At 43.0% G+C, this 19,342-nt stretch overlaps 1 protein-coding gene across 2 annotated transcripts in view; it reads left to right on the top strand.

Moving 5' to 3' along the window:
* LOC124794742 (CAAX prenyl protease 2) overlaps window positions 1–19,342 on the top strand; it is a 109,434-nt gene that overhangs the window by 52,333 nt on the left and 37,759 nt on the right. For both annotated transcript variants that reach the window (XM_047258350.1, XM_047258349.1), the window contains exon 4: window positions 5,697–5,864. In XM_047258350.1, the coding sequence (XP_047114306.1) occupies window positions 5,697–5,864 (168 nt within the window). The remainder of the gene's footprint in view (window positions 1–5,696; window positions 5,865–19,342) is intronic.

Below are 19,342 nucleotides of genomic sequence, written 5' to 3'. Positions count from 1 at the left end.
GGAGTTGGTTGCTCATCTCCAACCAGATGTATCAACTGCTCTGTAAATCACCCTGTTTGAAGTAGGGACTGTAGAATCTTTCTAGAGGAATGCAAAGTACACGGAATAAAAAACAACCAAGTGTATTCCCTATGGTGAGGCCGAAAAGATCTAAAAGTCCATGCAGCCTCCCACAGTTCCTACATCTTTTGTGTCAATGGTTCAGAAACCTACTCCAACAGCAAATGCCTCTACACAAACAGAAGTGGCGAGTGCACTTCTAAAGCAGCAGGTGTTTCAGAGCCAGTAGCCCCCCCCCCCCCCCCACCCACACTCTCCCCAAACAGCAGACAAATGCACAGTGACCAACTTGGGAGAGTGCCAGGCACGACTAACAGCTGAGGCTGTTCAGAAGCCCACCATGGCTATTACCACTCCTACTCCAGCTCCAGCAAAGCCCAAAAAGCTGCTGTAAAGTAGCAACATCAAGTAAAATCCAGTGGTAAACCATCGGACCATGTCAATGTGATTCTACCTGATGCTTCATCTGACTCTTCCCCAGAGGTGTTGGAGTATGAGATATGTGTGGGGCATTCATCTTGCCCACGACTGAACCTCCACCTGCTGCAGTCTCCCCACCCCGAAGGAGAGACAGGATGAAGATGTTACCTCCGTGATAGATGGCTTCCATATTTCAGTGGGACTTTCAGGGGTTCAGGATGCATGTGGAGGAACTTCGTCTACTATCTTAGAATGGACCACTGTGTCTCTGTCTCCAGGATACTTATTTCCATCAATCATACACCCCTGAGCTTCGGGGCTACATACTCCACAAAAAAAGGTTGACCTGAGTGGAGAGAGAGCTAGAGGAGGAGTAGGTGTTTTCGTCTACCGACTACCATTCCTCGCCTCTCCCTTACAACCAATTTTTCAAGCAGTTGCCATATCAGTGCAAGTGCATCATCCATTGAGAATATTTTCCCTTTACCTGCCGCCACATGATGCACCCAACAAAGAAGCTCTAGTCATTGTGTGCATATTTGCTAAATTCAGAACAGAGCAAGCACTTCCGCACTGCAACTGGGTTGTTCTCTGCCTTCAATCTCCCGTGTTGCTCTCCAGCCCTTGCTCCCACGGCTCAATGTGAAGTGGTTGGTGACCTGCACAGAAGTGATCACTTCCCAATCTGGATCCACTTGCCAGATATAGAGGAACTCAAAAGGAAACTGCTACGATGGGTACTCAGTAGAACAGACTGGATGTTTCACAGGCAGCTAGCCCAGTTTGCACATCATGCCAATGTTGAGGAATGGGTGGATCGTATTACCAACATGATCCACTGTCCATGGGACAACTGAAGAGGCAGCCTGTCCCTTGGTGGGGTGATGAATGCCACACTGCAATCAGAACTAGCCATGCTGCTCTGTATAGGTTTGAGTACTGGCCAACTGCAGAGACTCTTGCAGCCTTTGAGGTGGCGATAGCAAAATGTCGCCAGATTATTTGAGAGAGCAAGAAAAGGTAATGGGTACAGTTCCTGAACTCCATGAGGAGCTCGGTTGTATGGGAGACCATCAAGAGAATTTCTGGGAAAGGAAGGAGGTGCCCCGTGGCTGCTCTGGGGGGAACCAGCACTCCCCGAACCAATCCGCAAGACATTGTAGGGATTTTGCTACACTTACTGCCACAGCCAGTCAGGATCCAGGTTTCCAGCACCATAGAGTGGTTGCTGACAGGAGCAGTTTGGACTTCCGGTTCACCTAGGATGAAGATTACAGCTGCCCATTTTCCAGGGGGAACTGGATACTGCATTGTCTGTGGCTCGTGAAATATCTCCTGGTCACAACAGAACCCATGACAGTATGCTGCGGCACCTTACAAGGCAAAACAAAGATATCCTACTCGCACTTTTTGATGACATTTGGGTGTCAGGTCACTTTCCTGTCTCATGGCATGAGGCCATTTTGATTCCTCTTTTAAAACCTGAAAAAAACCATACATGCCTGAGTAGTTACCATAGCGTTGCCCTCACTAGCTGCATAGGAAAGACCTTGATCAGATGGTCAACTGCCACATTGTCTGGAACTTAGAATCCAGGCAACTCCTTAGTCGCTTTCAGTGCGGATTCAGGAGGTATCGTTCCACCTTTGATAACCTGGCCCTCCTGGAGGCAGGTAAACAACAGGCTTTCTTGCACCAGCATCGCTTTCTAGGTGTATTTTTTGACATCAAGAAAGCCTGCGATACTACTTGGAAGCATCTTATCCTCGAACAGCTTCACAAATGGAGTTAACTTGGTTGGCTTCCCATTTTTATTCGGTCCTTTCTCTCGGCACAGTATTTTCGATACTGAGTCAGTGATATCCTGTCTGTTCGCTTTGAGCAGGAGAATGGTGTCCCTCAAGGTAGTGTTTTAAGTGTGACTGTCTTTGCCATAGCTATTAATACCATTACATCAATAGTGAAAAGTCCTGCCAGTTTTCTTTGTGGATGACTTCTCTTGGTTTTGTTCATCTTCAAGCCTTACAATGACAACACATGAGTTGCAAGTAAATCTTCAATGTTTGTTAACTCTTCTCATTCCATTTTAAACTTTACTGAGTTGAGGATGAGGGACACTGTTCTTAATTTTAAACACACAGTGAGATTTCTGTGCCTCATATTTGACTGTAAACTTATAAGGTTGCCACATCTCAAGGACCTGGGAAAACCGTCACTTAAGGCTGTAAGTATCTGAAAATATCTTAAAACAGTACATGGGGAGGAGACAGGGGTTGTCTGCTCCAGTTTTACAGGGCATTTGTGTGATCTCAGCTCAATTATGAGTGCACGGCGTATGGGTCCGTGAGACCTTGATTAAAGATGTTGGATGTGGTGCATCACGAAGGGATTCAGTTGCCACTGGGGTATTCAAAACAAGCCCCATACCAAGTGTGTATGGAGGCTGGTGAACCACCACTTAATATAAGGTGACGACTACTTAAGGTGCGCCAGACATATGAAACAACTGTCCACACCATACACACGTGCATACCGTACCATTGCTCCGCTTCCACAGGCGTGGTTTTTCGTAACCAGCAACAAGCTACAAGGTCCTATGGGATTCCCCCACAGGATTGCCTTTTAGAGATGGCTGTGGCTGGTGTTAATGTTTTACACTGAGGTTGGAGCAGATTTCCACCTTGGCTCCTCCAGAGACCCAGACTTATTTTAGACTTGACTAAACCGAAAAAAGATAGTACACCAGATCTTACATTCCAATCTATGTTTTAACATTTTGGATGTGCATCTCAGTTTAACAGTAGTTTACACTGATGGCTCCAAACAAGGGAATTCCGTTGGCTGCTCTGTAATGTCACCAGGATTCGCCTTCCTGACGAGAATACCATTTTCACAGCAGAGCTCCACGCAATCAGGAAGGCACTGGAACAGATGCTTCGTATTTGGGGCAAATAGTTTCTTATCTGCTCCAGTTCCCTTAGTGCCTCACAGTCGTTACAGAACCTATATCCAGCTGAGAAGTTGTCCCAGCTGATATATAACCAACTATATGGCTGTGTGGCAGGCCATGTAGGGATATGGAGAAATGAACAAGCTAATTGGGCAGCCATGGAGGTGTGCAGAGGACAGAATGTTGCACAGTGTCCTATTCCTTTGGAGACTGTCGTTTCTGCGCTACACAAGAAGTGTATGCAATTGTGGGATGTGGAATGGCTAGCGGTGATACCCAGTAAGCTGCGGTTTGTGAATTCAACTACCCAGCCATGGTGTTCCTCCTGCCAGTTGCTCAGGCAGGATGAAATGACCCTCACAAGTCATCAAATTGGGCACTACCCTCTCACATATAGCTTTTTACCACGGTGATAGGATCCCCAGTTTTGTGGTGCTTCTTGGGTGCACGTCTCTATTCACCATATTTTAACAGGATGCATTCTATTCTGTGATACTAGGGCAGCACCAGATATTGGTGGGAATCTGCCCTCTAATTTTAGCTGATGACGAGACGAGTGTGACTAAAGTTTTAAAGTTTTGTGATGTGTCTGGACTCTGGCCTAAACTTTTAGGCTGAAGGTTTTAGTGTGTTGCAGTATGGCTGGCTCCTTTTTTATTTTTGCCGTCAGCCAGCCATATCCATCTGCTGTCTTGTTTTAGCTCCTTATGCCACGTTCTTCCTGGTAGTGAATGGTTTAATATTGACGTAATACTTCGTTCCGTTTCTGTGCAGGTACACACACAGTTTTCCAACTTTTGTCACCTTTGTTTTTTGTGCTGTTTTATCCTTCTGTTTAGTGTATTTTACTGACACTCATCTCAATCTGTTTTCGTAACGGTGCTGAACACCTTGCTCTCATGCATCCATACCATCATATCCATCCATCCAGTCAGTTTCCACCCCCTCATCCCCTGTCCTGTTATCTCCTCCCAATTCACATCCTCTCACGCTCATTGCATGCTGCCTCTGCTTATACTCCCTATTGATCTTTCCCTTTCTCTGTTCCTCCCCTTTTCCATTTCCTGTCCCCCCCTTCACCCACAGCCTCACAATGCTGAGCCTGGCAGCCTGGTCCTGCTGTCATCTAGTCCCTGCATGCACCACCATACAATGTTCTTCTCTCTTCCTGTCCACACGCTGGTAACCCTTTCCCTTCCCTGACCCACTCTGGATTGCTGCTTCCATTCAACAGTGGTCATGTGTGCATGATGAGTGCCTGATTGTGTAAAAATGTTGTGTGTGGGGGGGGGGGGGGGGGGGGGTGTAAGGTGGATGGGTTCGTGGGCGTGCGCGCATGCAGTTTCTTTTCTTTTCTCTTCTAAAGGAGGTTTTGGCCTGAAGCTCAGTGTGTAACAGTCTTTTCATTGTGCCTGTCTGCAACTCAACATGTCATCTTTAGAGTGAGTAACAATCTACCCTTTTCACAATATTGTTGACGTTCCAACCTGGACTTCCCATTGTTTGAAAGTGAATAACAGTTACAGCTATTGGATACAAAGATGATGATGATGAAGCCTCTCAGTGCACAGTATATGACAAGCTGTTCAATGTGTTCTGACTTTTTATTTTTATTACGCACTGAAGTTCTGTTGCTGATTAATTTCTTATAAACAACAAATAATTCTTTAGAATGAACCTTCACTCTGCAGTGGAGTGTGCGCTCGCTGATATGAAACTTCCTGGCAGCTCAAAACTGTGCACTGGATGGGTGTTCAAACCTGGAACCTTTGCATTTCGTGAGAAGGTGCTCTGTTGACTTGAGCTATCCAAGCACGATTCATGACCCACCCTCACAGCTTTACATCCATCAGTACATCTCTTACCTCTCCCCCCCCCCCTCCATCCCCCCCCCCCTCCCCCCCTTCCCCACTCCGCTTTGGTTAATGCATGTCTTCACAATATATTTTCTTCCAGGACTGCTTGTTCTGCAAGTTTCACAGGAGAACTTCTGTGATTCTGTGAAGTTTGGAAGATAGGAGGTGTGATACTGGCAGAAGTAGAGCTTTTGGGGGGGGGGGGGGGGGGGGCTGTGAGTTGTGCTCGTGTAGCTCAGTAGTTGCAACAATTGCCCGCAAAGGCAAAGGTTCCAGGTTTGAATCCTGGTCTGGCTCATAGTTTTAATCTGCCAGAAAGTTTCGACATAAAAACTTATTGTGAACAAAAATACATTTGTATAACAGTAATTCATTATAATTTGGTTTTGTTGTGTTTTGGTTGTTTTCAGAGCCGAGGTACTGGTTGGCAAATGCACAGAACTTAATATGGCTAAGAAACCATGTTGTGGCCCCGCTGTCTGAAGAATTTACATTTAGAGCTTGCATGCTACCACTTCTGCTGCAGTGTTTCCGACCAATGACAGCTGTATTTGTATGTCCCTTATTTTTTGGCGTAGGTAAGAACAACATAATTATGAACTTGCTGTACTCTTTTTGTTTCCAGTTACTAATGATAATTTTTTGTTTACAAATTTGTTATTTTTGTATTTAGAATCCAGAAATAAAAACAGATGGGGATTTTTGACAATCATACTAATGAAGTAGAGAGGATATAAAATGTAGACTGGCAATGGCAAGGAAAGTGTTTCTGAAGAAGAGAAATTTGTTAACATCGAGTATAGATTTGAGTGTCAGGAAGTCGTTACTGAAAGTATTTGTATGGAGTGTAGCCATGTATGGAAGTGAAACATGGACGGTAAATTGTTTGGACAAGAAGAGAATAGAAGCTTTCGAAATGTGGTGCTAAAGAAGAATGCTGAAGATTAGATGGGTAGTACATATAACTAATGAGGAGGTATTGAATAGAATTGGGGAGAAGAGGAGTTTGTGGCACAACTTGACTAGAAGAAGGGATCGGTTGGTAGGACATGTTCTGACGCATCAAAGGATCACCAATTTAGTATTGGAGGGCAGCACGGAGGGTAAAAATTGTAGCGGGAGGCCTAGAGATGAATACACTAAGCAGATTCAGAAGGATGTAGGCTGCAGTACGTACTGCGAGATGAAGCAGCTTGCACAGGATAGAGTAGCATGGACAGCTGCATCAAACCATTCTCAGGACTAAAGACAACAACAACTTTAATTAGTAAGGCGAGCACAGATACGTATATTTTACAACAAATAGCAAGTCTAAGATAATGCCGTAATACCAGGTGGTAGGAGTAAATGCTAGAGGATGTATAATGCAAGCTGCTTCAGTTTTATTTAAGTAACTAGAAGCTTTCAAAATGTCGTGTTACAGAAAAATGTTGAAGATTAATCACATAACTAATGAGTAGGTACTAAATAGAATTGTGGAGACAAGAAATTTGTGGCACAACTTAACCAGAAGAAGGATCAGTTGATAGACACATTCTGAGGTGTCAAGGGATCACCGAATTAGTATTTGGAGGGAAGTGTTGACAGGAGGGGGGGGGGGGGATCATAGTGGGAGACCAAGAGGTGAATACAGTAAGCAGATTCAAAAGGATGTAGGATGCAGTAGCTATTCAGAGATGAAGATGTTTGCACAGGACAGAGTAGCATGGAGAACTGCATCAAACTAGTTTTCGGACTGAAGACCATGACAACAAGGGTCATTTGTAGAATAAATCTTTCACTCTGCAAAGGAGCATCTGTTGATAACAACTTTGTGACAAATTAAACTGTTCAGTGGATCAAAACAAAAAATCAAACCCACACCTTTTGCTGTCAGTAACTACAAATACTTGTATCCTGATTCAAGTCGTGGCATGGCAGTCAGCTTTAATGTATCTTTAATATGTAAAGAAGTTAGATTGCTCACGTTGTTTATCATTTGTTTATAATATTCATATAATATTTTAAGCAAGTCAGATATATTCAACTAGACTACTAGTATTATGGACTGAACAATAAGTACTAAAAGTCTTTTAAGGCCAACTTGGGTTAGTATTAGTTCAGATCACATTGTCATGTCATAACCACAATCAGGTACAAATCTGAAATCAGAGTTGTGAATCAAGTTCAACAGCACTGAAAGAACATTTATTACAGGCACTAACATTCTGGCAGAACTGAACTCAACTCCTGGACTGAGAGTGCTGCTATTTATACACACATTGAATATTCCAGTATATACAAAAAAAAAAAAAAAAAATAATGAGAACCTTCCAGAAATAAAAATTCTAAACAGAAATTAGTAACTGGTGGTCAGGTTTAAATTGGGGACCTGTGGCACACCAGCCAGCAACGCTAACTTCTGTGCCACACTGCATGCAGAACAGCTCGTGGTATTGTGCTATCTCATGGAGAAACAACCTCCCACAGTTTGAGAAGTTATCATTGGAGTCTAAAAACAGCATCTTGTCAGTGGCCTCATGTATTGCAGTGCTGGCATATCCTCACATTCTCTTCACGTTGTCACATCCTCTTTACTGTGATGAGCATCAAAATAATCCCCTTCCATCAAAGCCTGGCGATCATTGTGCTAACTTCCTTCAACAAGGAGGCCCCATCATTCGTCTGCACCTCAGCACTCTAGTAGGGCTTCATACGGGCGACGTGGATGACCTCTGCATTTTTGTCAAGGTGGAAAACAGAGGTGGAAGAAGGGTAATATGCAAAACAGAGACTACTGTTAAAACAATGTGCACAAGTTAATAAGAGTGAAAATTTAAGTGCATTGTGTGTAACAGAGGTGGGAGAAGAGGTGGTGAAAAATTGACAGGTCAGAAAAATGAAAGATGTAGAAAACAAAAATGGAGTGAAGAAAGCAGTAGTTACTGTGAAAAAATGCTGAGACGGAAGGAATTAATGTAAATTAAGGCCAGGTGGGTGGTGAGAAGCAAGGACATGTTGTAGCTCTAGTTCCCACCTGCGGAGTTTTGAGGAACTAGTGTCTGGGGTAAGAATGCAGGTGGCACGTGTGGTAAAATGCTCTGCAACAGGGTATTGTGTGTTGCCAATGTACACCCTCTGCCTGTGCCCATTCATCCTAACTGATAACTGGGTGATAGTCATGCCAGTGTAAAAGGCCGAACAGTGTTTACATAAGAGCTGGTATATGACTTGTCATTTCACAGGTGGCTCTCCCTTTGACACTATATTTTTTGCCAATTATAGGGCTGGTATCGGTAGTGGTAGGAGAGTGCATATGAAGTCTTGCAGCGGAGACAGTCACAAGGTTAGGAGACATAGGATAGGGAGATGGGTGCAGAAGGAGCATAGGGTCGGACAAGGATATTGCGGAAATTGGGAAGGCAATGAAAAGCTATTCTAGGTGTGATGGGCATAGTCTCAGACAGAATGGATCTCATTTCAGGGCATGATTTTAGGGAGCCATGGCCTTGTCGAAATAGCTGATTAATACATTCAAAACCAGGATAATACTGAATGACAAGTGCTGTGCTCCAAAGTTGGTTTTTAGAGGGATCAGCAGTACCAGGATTTGATGTGATGGCCTGGGAAATCTACATGGTTATTACAAATGATTGAAGCGATTTCACAGCTCTACAATAACTTTATTATTTGAGATATTTTCACAATGCTTTGCACACACATACAAAAACTCAAAAAGTTTTTTTAGGCGTTCACAAATGTTCGATATGTGCCCCTTTAGTGATTCGGCAGACATCAAGCCAATAATAAAGTTCCTCCCACACTCGGCGCAGCATGTCCCCATCAATGAGTTCGAAAGCATTGTTGATGCGAGCTCGCAGTTCTGGCATGTTTCTTGGTAGAGGAGGCTTAAACACTGAATCTTTCACATCACTATGCATGAAACTTGCCCGCACGCGTTCAACCGTTTCTTCGCTCACTGCAGGCCGACCCGTTGATTTCCCCTTACAGAGGCATCCAGAAGCTTTAAACTGCACATACCATCGCTGAATGGAGTTAGCAGTTGGTGGATCTTTGTTGAACTTCGTCCTGAAGTGTCGTTGCACTGTTATGACTGACTGATGTGAGTGCATTTCAAGCACGACATACGCTTTCTCGGCTCCTGTCGCCATTTTGTCTCACTGCGCTCTCGAGCGCTCTGGCGGCAGAAACCTGAAGTGCGGCTTCAGCCGAGCAAAACTTTGAGTTGTTCTACGTATCTGTAGTGTGTCGTGACCATATGTCAATGAATGGAGCTACAGTGAATTTATGAAATCGCTTCAATCATTTGTAATAGCCCTGTACTTTTGAACTAGGCTGGTGGGGTAATTACGTCCAGTGAAGACTGAGGTGAGAATGGTTGTGTATTGCTGTAAAGAGTCTGCATCCGAACAAATATGTTTGCTTCGAATACCAAGGCTGTATGACATTGAAAGGATGGCAACTGCCAAGATGTAAGTACTGTTGTTTGTTAGTAGGTTTAATGTGGACAGAAGTGTACAGCTGGTTTTTGGTGAGGATGAGATCAACATCAAGGAAAATGGCATAGGACCATGTGAAATTTAATTGGGAGAAGGTATTAAGAGATTCCAGGAATTTTAACAGGTCAGCCTCACCATGAAGGCAAAGATGTCATCAGTGTGTCTAAACCAAACCAGAGGCTGAACCCTTATGGACCCCAGAACTCCTCCTCCAAGTGACCCATTAAAAGGTTGGCAGAGCAAGGAGCCATCCTGGTTGCCATGGCTGTACCCTTGATCTGTTTGAGAGTCTGTCCCTCAAAGATAAAGCAATTGTTGGTAAGTATAAAGTTGATTAAGGTAAGCAGGAAGGATTTCATAGGTTTGTAATCAGGTGGATGCTGACTGAGGAAATGTTCAGCAGCAGACATACCATGTATGTGGGGGATGTTGGTATAGAGGGAGATGGAATCAGTGGTGACAAGCAATGTGTGTGGTGGGAGTGGGACAGGCACAGATTTCATACAATCTATGAAATGGTTGATATCTTTACTATAGGAGGGAAGTCTTTATCCTATGGGTTGCAGATGTTGATCGACTAAGGCAGATATATGTTCAGCGGCTGCTTTGAAGCCAGCAACTGTAGGACGGTCAGGATTATTGGGTTTGTGGATCTTCGGAAGAAGGTAAAAGATGAGAGTGCATGCTTTGGGTGGGGTAAGAACTTCTATGGATTAATGTGTAAGTCCTTGTGAGGGGCCTGAAGTTTTTAAATGGACTGCAGGTCAGTTTGAATCGCAGGGATGGGATCTACATGGCAGATGCTGTATGTAGAGGTGTCAGACAGCTGGCATAGACCTTCACTAACATATTCCTGTTGGTCAAGAACCACAGTGGTAGAACCTTCCCTGCTATGAGGATAATGATAGAGCTATCAGTTTTTAGGGAATGTAGAGCCTGGAGTTCTGCAGCGGAGAGGTTAGGGTCATGCTATAGGGACCCAAAGAAAGGTTGTGAAGCAGTGCTGGATGTGAGGAATTCTTGGAAGGCTTTGCAGGGATGATTTTGAGGTAGTGGTGATGGATCAAGTGAGGATTGTGGTTGGAACTGTTAAAGGCAGGGTTCAGTGTCAGGTATGCTGTAGGAAATGTTTTGGGTTTGGTTTGCAAAGTGATATTTCCATCTCTTTTTAATCATAGACCACTCTTCTGGCAAAAATTCTCTACCACTCTTTGTCTCTTGTTAACCATTGTTTGTTCTCACAATTTTTGTATTACTTTCTGATTTTTACGAATTTTTTCCTTGCTTTTCTTCTGTTTTTCTATCTACTTCTACCTTCTGCCTCTCGTTTTTACCAATCTCAGCTTTCTAACACTCCAAACTGTCCTCTCTTGCCATGATGAATCCCATCACATATTACATCCATTCTTATTGAAAACATGATTTTGCATTGTGAAAACTAAGGTCCCACATTCTGTTTTTTGAAACCTGCTTGTCCTTTTGAGTTACTCCCAAAGGTCTACAATGAAAGTGCCTGTTTGTGGATGTAATCCTACACTACACCAGGGTCTTTTACATTTTTAGATACACTTAGATGCACTTACCCGACTAATCTGTGACCTATACGCCACTCCACCAGACTTCTTGCCTTCTACAAAACCCTGCAGTTATCTGCCCCTCATGTTTCTTTGGATGGTATCATCCACCAAGCCAACTTTAGAATGCAACAACACACCAGACTTCACCTCAGAAAGCTATCCCGCCTTCTTGTAAATTACCTTAACAGTGGTGTTTCCCCTCCTGTGCCTCTGCAGCTCCCCAAACAGCCATACCATCAACCACCACTCCTCTCCTACAAACCTAACTTGGACCAACCTCCTTAACATCCCACAGCCTTCACCACTGCCTCCCAGACCAGTAATAACTCATAATCACAAGAACCAGTCACAACAGTACAGTGTTCTCAACCACTCATGCAAATCACTCACCCCTCCTGAATTATTTGTATTATCCAAGGGTCTCACTTTCAGCCCGAAACCAGCATTTAATCATGCTGCTTTGGTGAAGGACCTACTTTCATATAGACATAATTTCAACTGGAAATATCACTTTGCAACCCAATTCTGAAACCTTTCCACCAGCAAACCTGACATTGTACCCTGCCTTGAACAGTTCTGACCACAACCCCAACTTAATCCATCGCCACTACCTCAAAATCATCCCCGAAAAGCCTTCTAAGAATTCCTCACATCCAACATTGCTTCACAGCCCTCCAGAACTGTTAAAGGCTGGGTGCAATGTCAGGTTTGCTGTTGGAAAGGTTTTGGGATTGGGTTGCAAAGTGATGCTTCCATCTATTTTTCGTCATCCCCACTCCCACCTTTATCATGTACAGTGTGGTTAGCTCTTCACTCTTATCAACTCATGCACGACAGTTAGCAGTAATCTGTCTTGCATATTACCCTGTCTGCCACCTTTAAGCTCTCAGCTTTTCAAATCGCATGCAGTGCAGTCTACAACAATTAGTCCTTCCTTCTCATCCTGCCTGGTAAATTTCCCCCGACTTGGGGTTCTGGGTGACTTTTGCAAACTGCAACCCTTTCCCTAAATCTCTTCAGTCCTTTTCCTTCATCCACCTTCCTTCCCCTTCAACTCTTCTGCCGAAAGGAGGAGCCACTGGCTCCGCAAGCTTGCATAAGTGAAACCTTATTGTGTGTGTATATGTTCTCCTGCCACCACTTGGTGGGTATATTTTTTTAGCTGTCCAATTACAATATATTGTCAAAAATTGATTATTTTAGTTGTTAAAGTAGTGCTTTAGCACCTTTTCAGATAGTCCAGTTTTCACACAGGCTTAAAAATCTACACCATGTCTCACAGGCAGTATCTCGCTGACCAGTGCATGGCATTATAGCTTTCTCATCCTTTTCCTTACAATCCAGGGTCTTAAAGTGAGTCGGCTGTCATGGTTCTTCAGTCTTGGTGATGAGGTGTTTTACGTAATCTCCTAGAGTATTGTCCAGTTAAAGAGGGAACAGTGTATCCATTATCATTTTGGTTTCGCGACCATGGAGCTGAAAGAACAGTGTGAAGCCCGTAGTGTGCTTCGCTATGTTATATGTGAATGTCACAGCAGGCAGTAGTGCATTCCATTCTCTCTGCTCAACATGAACATACACTGAGCGCTTATCTGCCAATGCCGTATTAAAGTGATCCATGTGGCCATTTGTCTGTGGGTGGTAGGCAAGTATCATTCTTTCATTCTGTCATTGATGTCACAATGTGAAATTACCTGTGTGATACTAATCTTGATGATGAGATACTATCACAGTTGGTGCTCCACACTTCAAAATGGTATCTTCTACAAGGAACCGTGTAATTTCTGGAGCTTTAGGAGAGGTTGTCAGGCTAGAATATTATCCATTGGTCCTCATTTGTTGGCTTTGGAAACATCCCAAAGAGGTAGATTTCAGTTTGGTGGAATGGTGCTGTTTGCAGGCATAAAATCGTTACCCGCTGTCTTAGAGGTAATTGTGGCACATTACCTATTCACTGGCATTCCTTGCAGTGGCTCAGTTAGTGTCTAATGGAGTGACAGAGATATGGCCAGTGTTACCCGCATCTGGTCCTGTCTACTTTTCACGAATCCCTGTGACCTGATATAGGAGCATCATGGAAAAACTACAGGATAGTTGACCAGTTTGCCATAGATGAACTGGAATGATAAGCAATCATTTTGTCTGCATCAGATCATAGTTATTCAGTGTCCTACTTACTATGAAATTTTCCTTCGGTCAGTTCCTCCTAGAAGGTTTGATGGTTCTAAGCAATGCTGGGCTTATCTCTGTTCAGCAGCAATGTCATTTAACGCAACATTGCCCAAGATTTTGTTCACGCTGCTGTTCTCCATCACAACATATCTTTAAAGGCAGTTACTTTTGTTGTTTTGGGTGGTTGCATCCATTGTTTTATACCACTGTGACATATTCCTGAAGCTTTGGTGCCTGTCTCACCAGTGGATTGATGGAACCTTCAGGTTAGCCATCCAGCATAGAGGATGGTGGTCAGTCAAAGTGGTGAGTGGTTTGCCTAATAAATATGGCTAGAACTTGTTGATTGCCAGGCAGCTGCAAGGCACTCTTTCTCAGTTATAGTGTATTCTGGAAGCATAAGCTATCACCTATTTAGAACCTTCCTGAATTTGTACGAGAACTGCCCCTATTTCATAATCACTAGTGCCAGTATGAAGTTCTATCTCAGCATTTTCGTCATACAGTGATAAGGCTGGAGATGATATTAGCACCTCCTGAAGGACAAGGAAAGATTTTTCTTGCATCTCAATTCAGGAAAATTTGGTGTCTCCCTGCATTAGTTCTTATAAGAGTCAAAGATGATTCAAGTCTATAAGCGAGGTAAAAGAATGGACTCCCAAAATTACAGACCAATATCCCTAGCTTGCTACAGAATCATTGAAAATATTATCATTTCAAATATAATAAATTTTCTTGAGACTGAGAACCTTGTGTCCACAAATCAGCGTGGTCTTAGAAAGTGTCGCTTGGGTGAAACAGAGCTTGCCCTTTTCTCACGTGATGTACTACGAACTATGGATGAAGGACAACAGGCGGATTCCATATTTCTAGATTTCTGGAAAGAATTTGACACTGTGCCCCATTGCAGTCTGTTAATGAAGGTATGAGCATGTGGAATAAGTTCACAGATATGTGAGTGGCATGAAGTCTTCTTAAATAATAGAAATCAGTATGTTGTCCTCGACAGCGAGTATTCATCAGAGTCATTGGTATCGTAAGGGGTGCACAAGGGAAGTGTGATAGGACTGCTGTTCTCTATGTACATAAATGATTTGGTGGATAGAATGGGCAGCAATTGGTGGTTGTTTGATGATGATGCCTTGGTGTACGATTAGGTGTCGAAGTTGAGTGACAAGATGACTCAGACAAAATTTCCAGTTGGTGTGATGAATGACAGCTAGTCCTAAATGTGGAAAGAGGTAAGTTAATGCAGATTGCAGATGAATAGGAAGATCAAACTTGTAATGTTCGGATACAGTATTAGTAGTGTCCTGCTTGACACAGTCAAGTAGTTTAAATATCTGGGTGTAACATTACAAAGCAATATGAGATGGAATGAGATTGTGAGAACTGTGGTAAGGAAGGCAGTGGTTGACTTCGGTTTATTTGGAAAATTTTAGGAAAGAGTGGTTTCACCTGTAAGGAAGACTGCACATGGGACGTTGGTGCAACCTGTTCTTGAGTACTGCTCGATTGTTTGGGATCTGTACCAGGTCAGATTGAAGAAAGACATCAAAGCAATTCAGAGGCAGGCTGCTAGATTTGTTATCTGTAGGTTCAAACAACACATGTTACTAAGACACTTCAGGAACTCAGATGGAAATCCCTGGAGGGAAGATGATGATCTTTTCAAGAAAGCTGTTAAGAAAATTTAGAGAACCAGCATTTGAAGCTGACTGTGAATGATTCTCCTGCCAGCAACATACATTGTGCATAAGGATCACGGAGGTAAGATATGAGAAATTAGGGCTCATACGGAGGCATATAGACAGTTTTGCTCTATTTGCAAGGAAAGGAAATGACTAGTAGTGGTACAGGGTATCCTATGGCACACACCGTACGGTGACTTGCGGAATATCTATGTAGATTGGACTTAGTATGTTTTAATGCATTTGCATAATGGATGTACTGAAATTAATGCATTTATTAGTTATCTTTTTATATCTTTGACTATACCGTATTGAAAGACTTTTTTGGACAACTACTTCAACTGCATTGCTGATGCCGATAAGAAACTCAATACCACAGTTCTATCTCTCTTTAGAGAACATCAGAAGTACATTTGTATTAATGAGCCGTATATCGTCATCGAACATGTACATCATTGAACTTACCACCTCAGTAGCTTCTGTCAATCATAACATCCCAATATCTATTCTCAACATAGAATGAATATTAAAAAGTAAGAATGTTTCATTTGTCTCTTTACACCTTGTAATAACCTTAGTCAGAGTGATTGATACATCTTCTTAGGGTCTCTGAATTTTTTCAGAGTAATTTCGTAATCTGTAGAACTTGTATATTTCCATCCAAGTAGGTATGCCCTCTTACGAAGTTGCTCCGGTCACCCTCCCATCTTGAAGATGTATGTCAGTCTCCTGAACTGTGTGTGGAATGATATGTGGATACTGTCTGCAAACATGTTGCAGATAGAGTTAATAGCAAAGAAGTACTACATTAAAATGTCATGCCTGATGCTGCAGTGTTACTGCATGAACAGTGAAAAGGGGGAGGGATAGTCAGTGAGGTTCATATAGGTTTGATATTATGTGTAAAGTTTGTTGGAAGTCGCTAAGCGTTCTTATTCTTAAATACTGGCTAAGTATAGTGTGGGTAATCTGTGCATTTTGAACTAGGCTGTTTCACACACTGTTTCTAACTGAAATACTTGGCTTACTGTGTTAAACCTCTGTACCTCTTAATGAGTAGACCTTGACAGCATTTTAATTATATGAAATATTGAAAATAAATTTTTTTTGTGCCCTAGGTAACTGTTAGATAGATAACCTGCAACTGAGATAGGGTGACTGTGGCCTGGGTTAGTCATTCGTTCAGTAATATACGCTATGTGATCAAAAGCATCCAGACACCCCCCTGAAACATTACTTTTTCATATTAGGTGCATTGTTCTGCCACCTACTACCAGGTACTCCATATCAGCAACCCCAGTAGTTATTAGACACCGTGAGAGAGCAGAATGGGGCGCTCCGCAGAACTCACGGACTTCGAACTTGGTCAGGTGGTTGGGTGTCCCTTGTGTCATATGTCTCTACACGAGATTTCCACACTCCTTAACATCCCTAGGTCCACTGTTTCCGATGTGATAGTGAAGTGGAAACGTGAAGGGACACGTACAGCACAAAAGCATACTGACTGACCTCGTCTGTCGACTGACAGAGACCGCCGTCAGTTGAAGAGCGTTGTAATGTGTAATAAGCAGACAGTGTGTAATGGGCAGACATCTATCCAGACCATCACACGGGAATTCCAAGTTGCATCAGGATGCACTGCAATTACTATGACAGTTAGGCAGGAGATGAGAAAACTCGAATTTCATGGTCGAGCGGCTGCTCATAAGCCACACATCCTGCTGGTAAATGCCAAACAACGTCTTGCTTGGTGTAAGGAGCATAAACATTGGACAATTGAACAGTGGAAAAATGTTGTGTGGAGTGACGAATCACGGTACACAATGTGGCGATCCAATGGCAGGGTGTATGAATGGCGAATGCCCGGTGAACACCATCTGCCAGCGTGTGTAGTGCCAACAGTGAAATTCGGAGGTGGTGGTGTTACGGTGTGGTTGTGTTTTTCATGGAGGCGGCTTGCACTCATTGTTGTTTTGTGTGGTACTATCACAGCACTGGCTGCATTGATGTTTTAAGCATCTTCTTGCTTCCCACTTTTGAAGAGCAAATGGGGGATGGCGATTGCATCTTTCAACACAATCGAGCGCCTTTTCATAATGCACGGCCTGTGGTGGAGTGGTTACATGACAATAATGTCCCTGTAACAGACTAGCCTGCACAGATTCCTGACCTGAATTCTATAGAACACCTTTGAGATGTTTTGGAATGCCAACTTCGTGCCGACCTCACTCCTCAGTGCAGCACTCTGTGAAGAATGGGCTGCCATTCCCCAAGAAACCTCCCAGCACCTCATTGAATGTATGCCTGTGAGGATGGAAGCTGTCATCAAGGCTAAGGTTGGGCCAACATCATATTGAATTCCAGCATTACTAATGGAGGGCACCACGAACTTGTAAGTCAACTTCAAAGTAGTACACACCAAAAAGGAATAGTCTCTAATTACCAACTAAACCACATTATCCCCACCCTTTCATGAATAATTCTCTCTATCAACACTAAATTTAACTCATGATTAGCTGTTTTTATCAAAATCAAACATCCGAATAAATAGACATCAAATCCTATGTGACAAGAAAATACATTTCAATTATTCCTTAATTGTGTGCAAAAATTATTTGTGTAATATTTCCACAAATCCAGCTGTAGTTGTGTACTAAATTTAAATACTTTTCCCACACATATTTCTCACACACAGTAGAATTAAAATTACACATATTTTAAATCAGTGGCGATGTAGTGGGTGTACTCAGACAGGAAGACATCTGGGTGGAATTTCATTTTCATCATATATATTAACACTATACTAAACACAGAATGTGACTGCCTTCTTTCAGATCGTACCATTGTAGAGTAAATTACAGTAAATGGGATTCAAAATGACAAGGTAGGATTTAAAACAAGATTTGTGCACCTGCAGGAAATGTGCATGCTTAATATGTTCTCTATATCTTCCTAAGGAGATGAAGAGCTGTTGACAGTGTTTTTCCATTAGGAATAGCAAAATCAAAAGAAAATTGAACGAGGAGATTAGCTTTCTAGCTCGCCCGTTCTTCATTCAGGAGCTACAAGACACCATCAGCAATTTGAAAAACAATAAGGCCACTGGCCTCGACGATCTGAGATCTGAGCAAATTAAACATTTTGGACCGAGAGTACAAGCATGGATCCTAGAGCTAATGAATAACTGTATTATAATAATGCAAATTCCTAAACTGTGGAGGAAAGGCCGGGTTGTTGCATTACTAAAACCAGGGAAAGACCCAGCTGAAGCTAAAAATTTCCGGCCTATCTCACTGCTTTGTCATCTATTTAAAGTGCTGAAGCAAATTGCAATAGCCACCAGAAAGATCGCGGGTGTCGCACATCGGCACGGCGCGTCACGGACAGTACAGTAGTTGCCGCAAGTAAAGTCCCGTCCACCAGAGGGCATGCGAGAATTCGGCCGCGCCCTCTGCCAGTGGAACAACAACAACTGAGGCAGCACGGGCCGTGCCCAGTCAGTTTTTACATCGGGCATGCCTAGCGGACAGTTCCCGGTCTACACTATGTGAAGTGCGACGGACATCGTGAATCGTGTTAATACACGAATGATCCTCAAACGCATAGCTGATTATGTGGACAAAGCCCTCATTAACGAACAAGCTGGATTTCGACCAGGAAAATTGTGCTGTGGCCAAATCCGAAATCTCACACAGTACATCGAAGAGGGCTATCAGAGAGGAGAAGTAACTGGGGTCGCATTCCTGGATCTCACTGCCGCATATGACACAGTTAACTAGAAGTTGCTTACCCAGGAAGTGTATAATGTCACTAAGGACTACACCCTTTCTATGTTCATGCAAAGCATGCTACAGAACAGATGCTACTATGTAACCTTACAATCTAAAAACAGCCGATGGAAGACACAGAAAAATGGGGGGGGGGGGGGGGGATAATAATATTTATTAATCATGCTCTACATAACTATTATCTTCATTGTACTCACCACGACCATTGCCATCAGCATCATTGATAATGCCATTGTCATCATAAGATATAGTTTAAAAAACTGACAGTTGTGACAGGTCAGTCTACAGGCCCTTTGCACAGTTCATGTACAAAAATAAAAGCATTATTA

This window comes from Schistocerca piceifrons, chromosome 4, assembly GCF_021461385.2.
Source record: "Schistocerca piceifrons isolate TAMUIC-IGC-003096 chromosome 4, iqSchPice1.1, whole genome shotgun sequence".
NCBI lineage: Eukaryota > Metazoa > Arthropoda > Insecta > Orthoptera > Acrididae > Schistocerca > Schistocerca piceifrons.
Note: the sequence above shows the minus strand (reverse complement) of the source record. Positions and strands in the feature narration are given on the sequence as shown.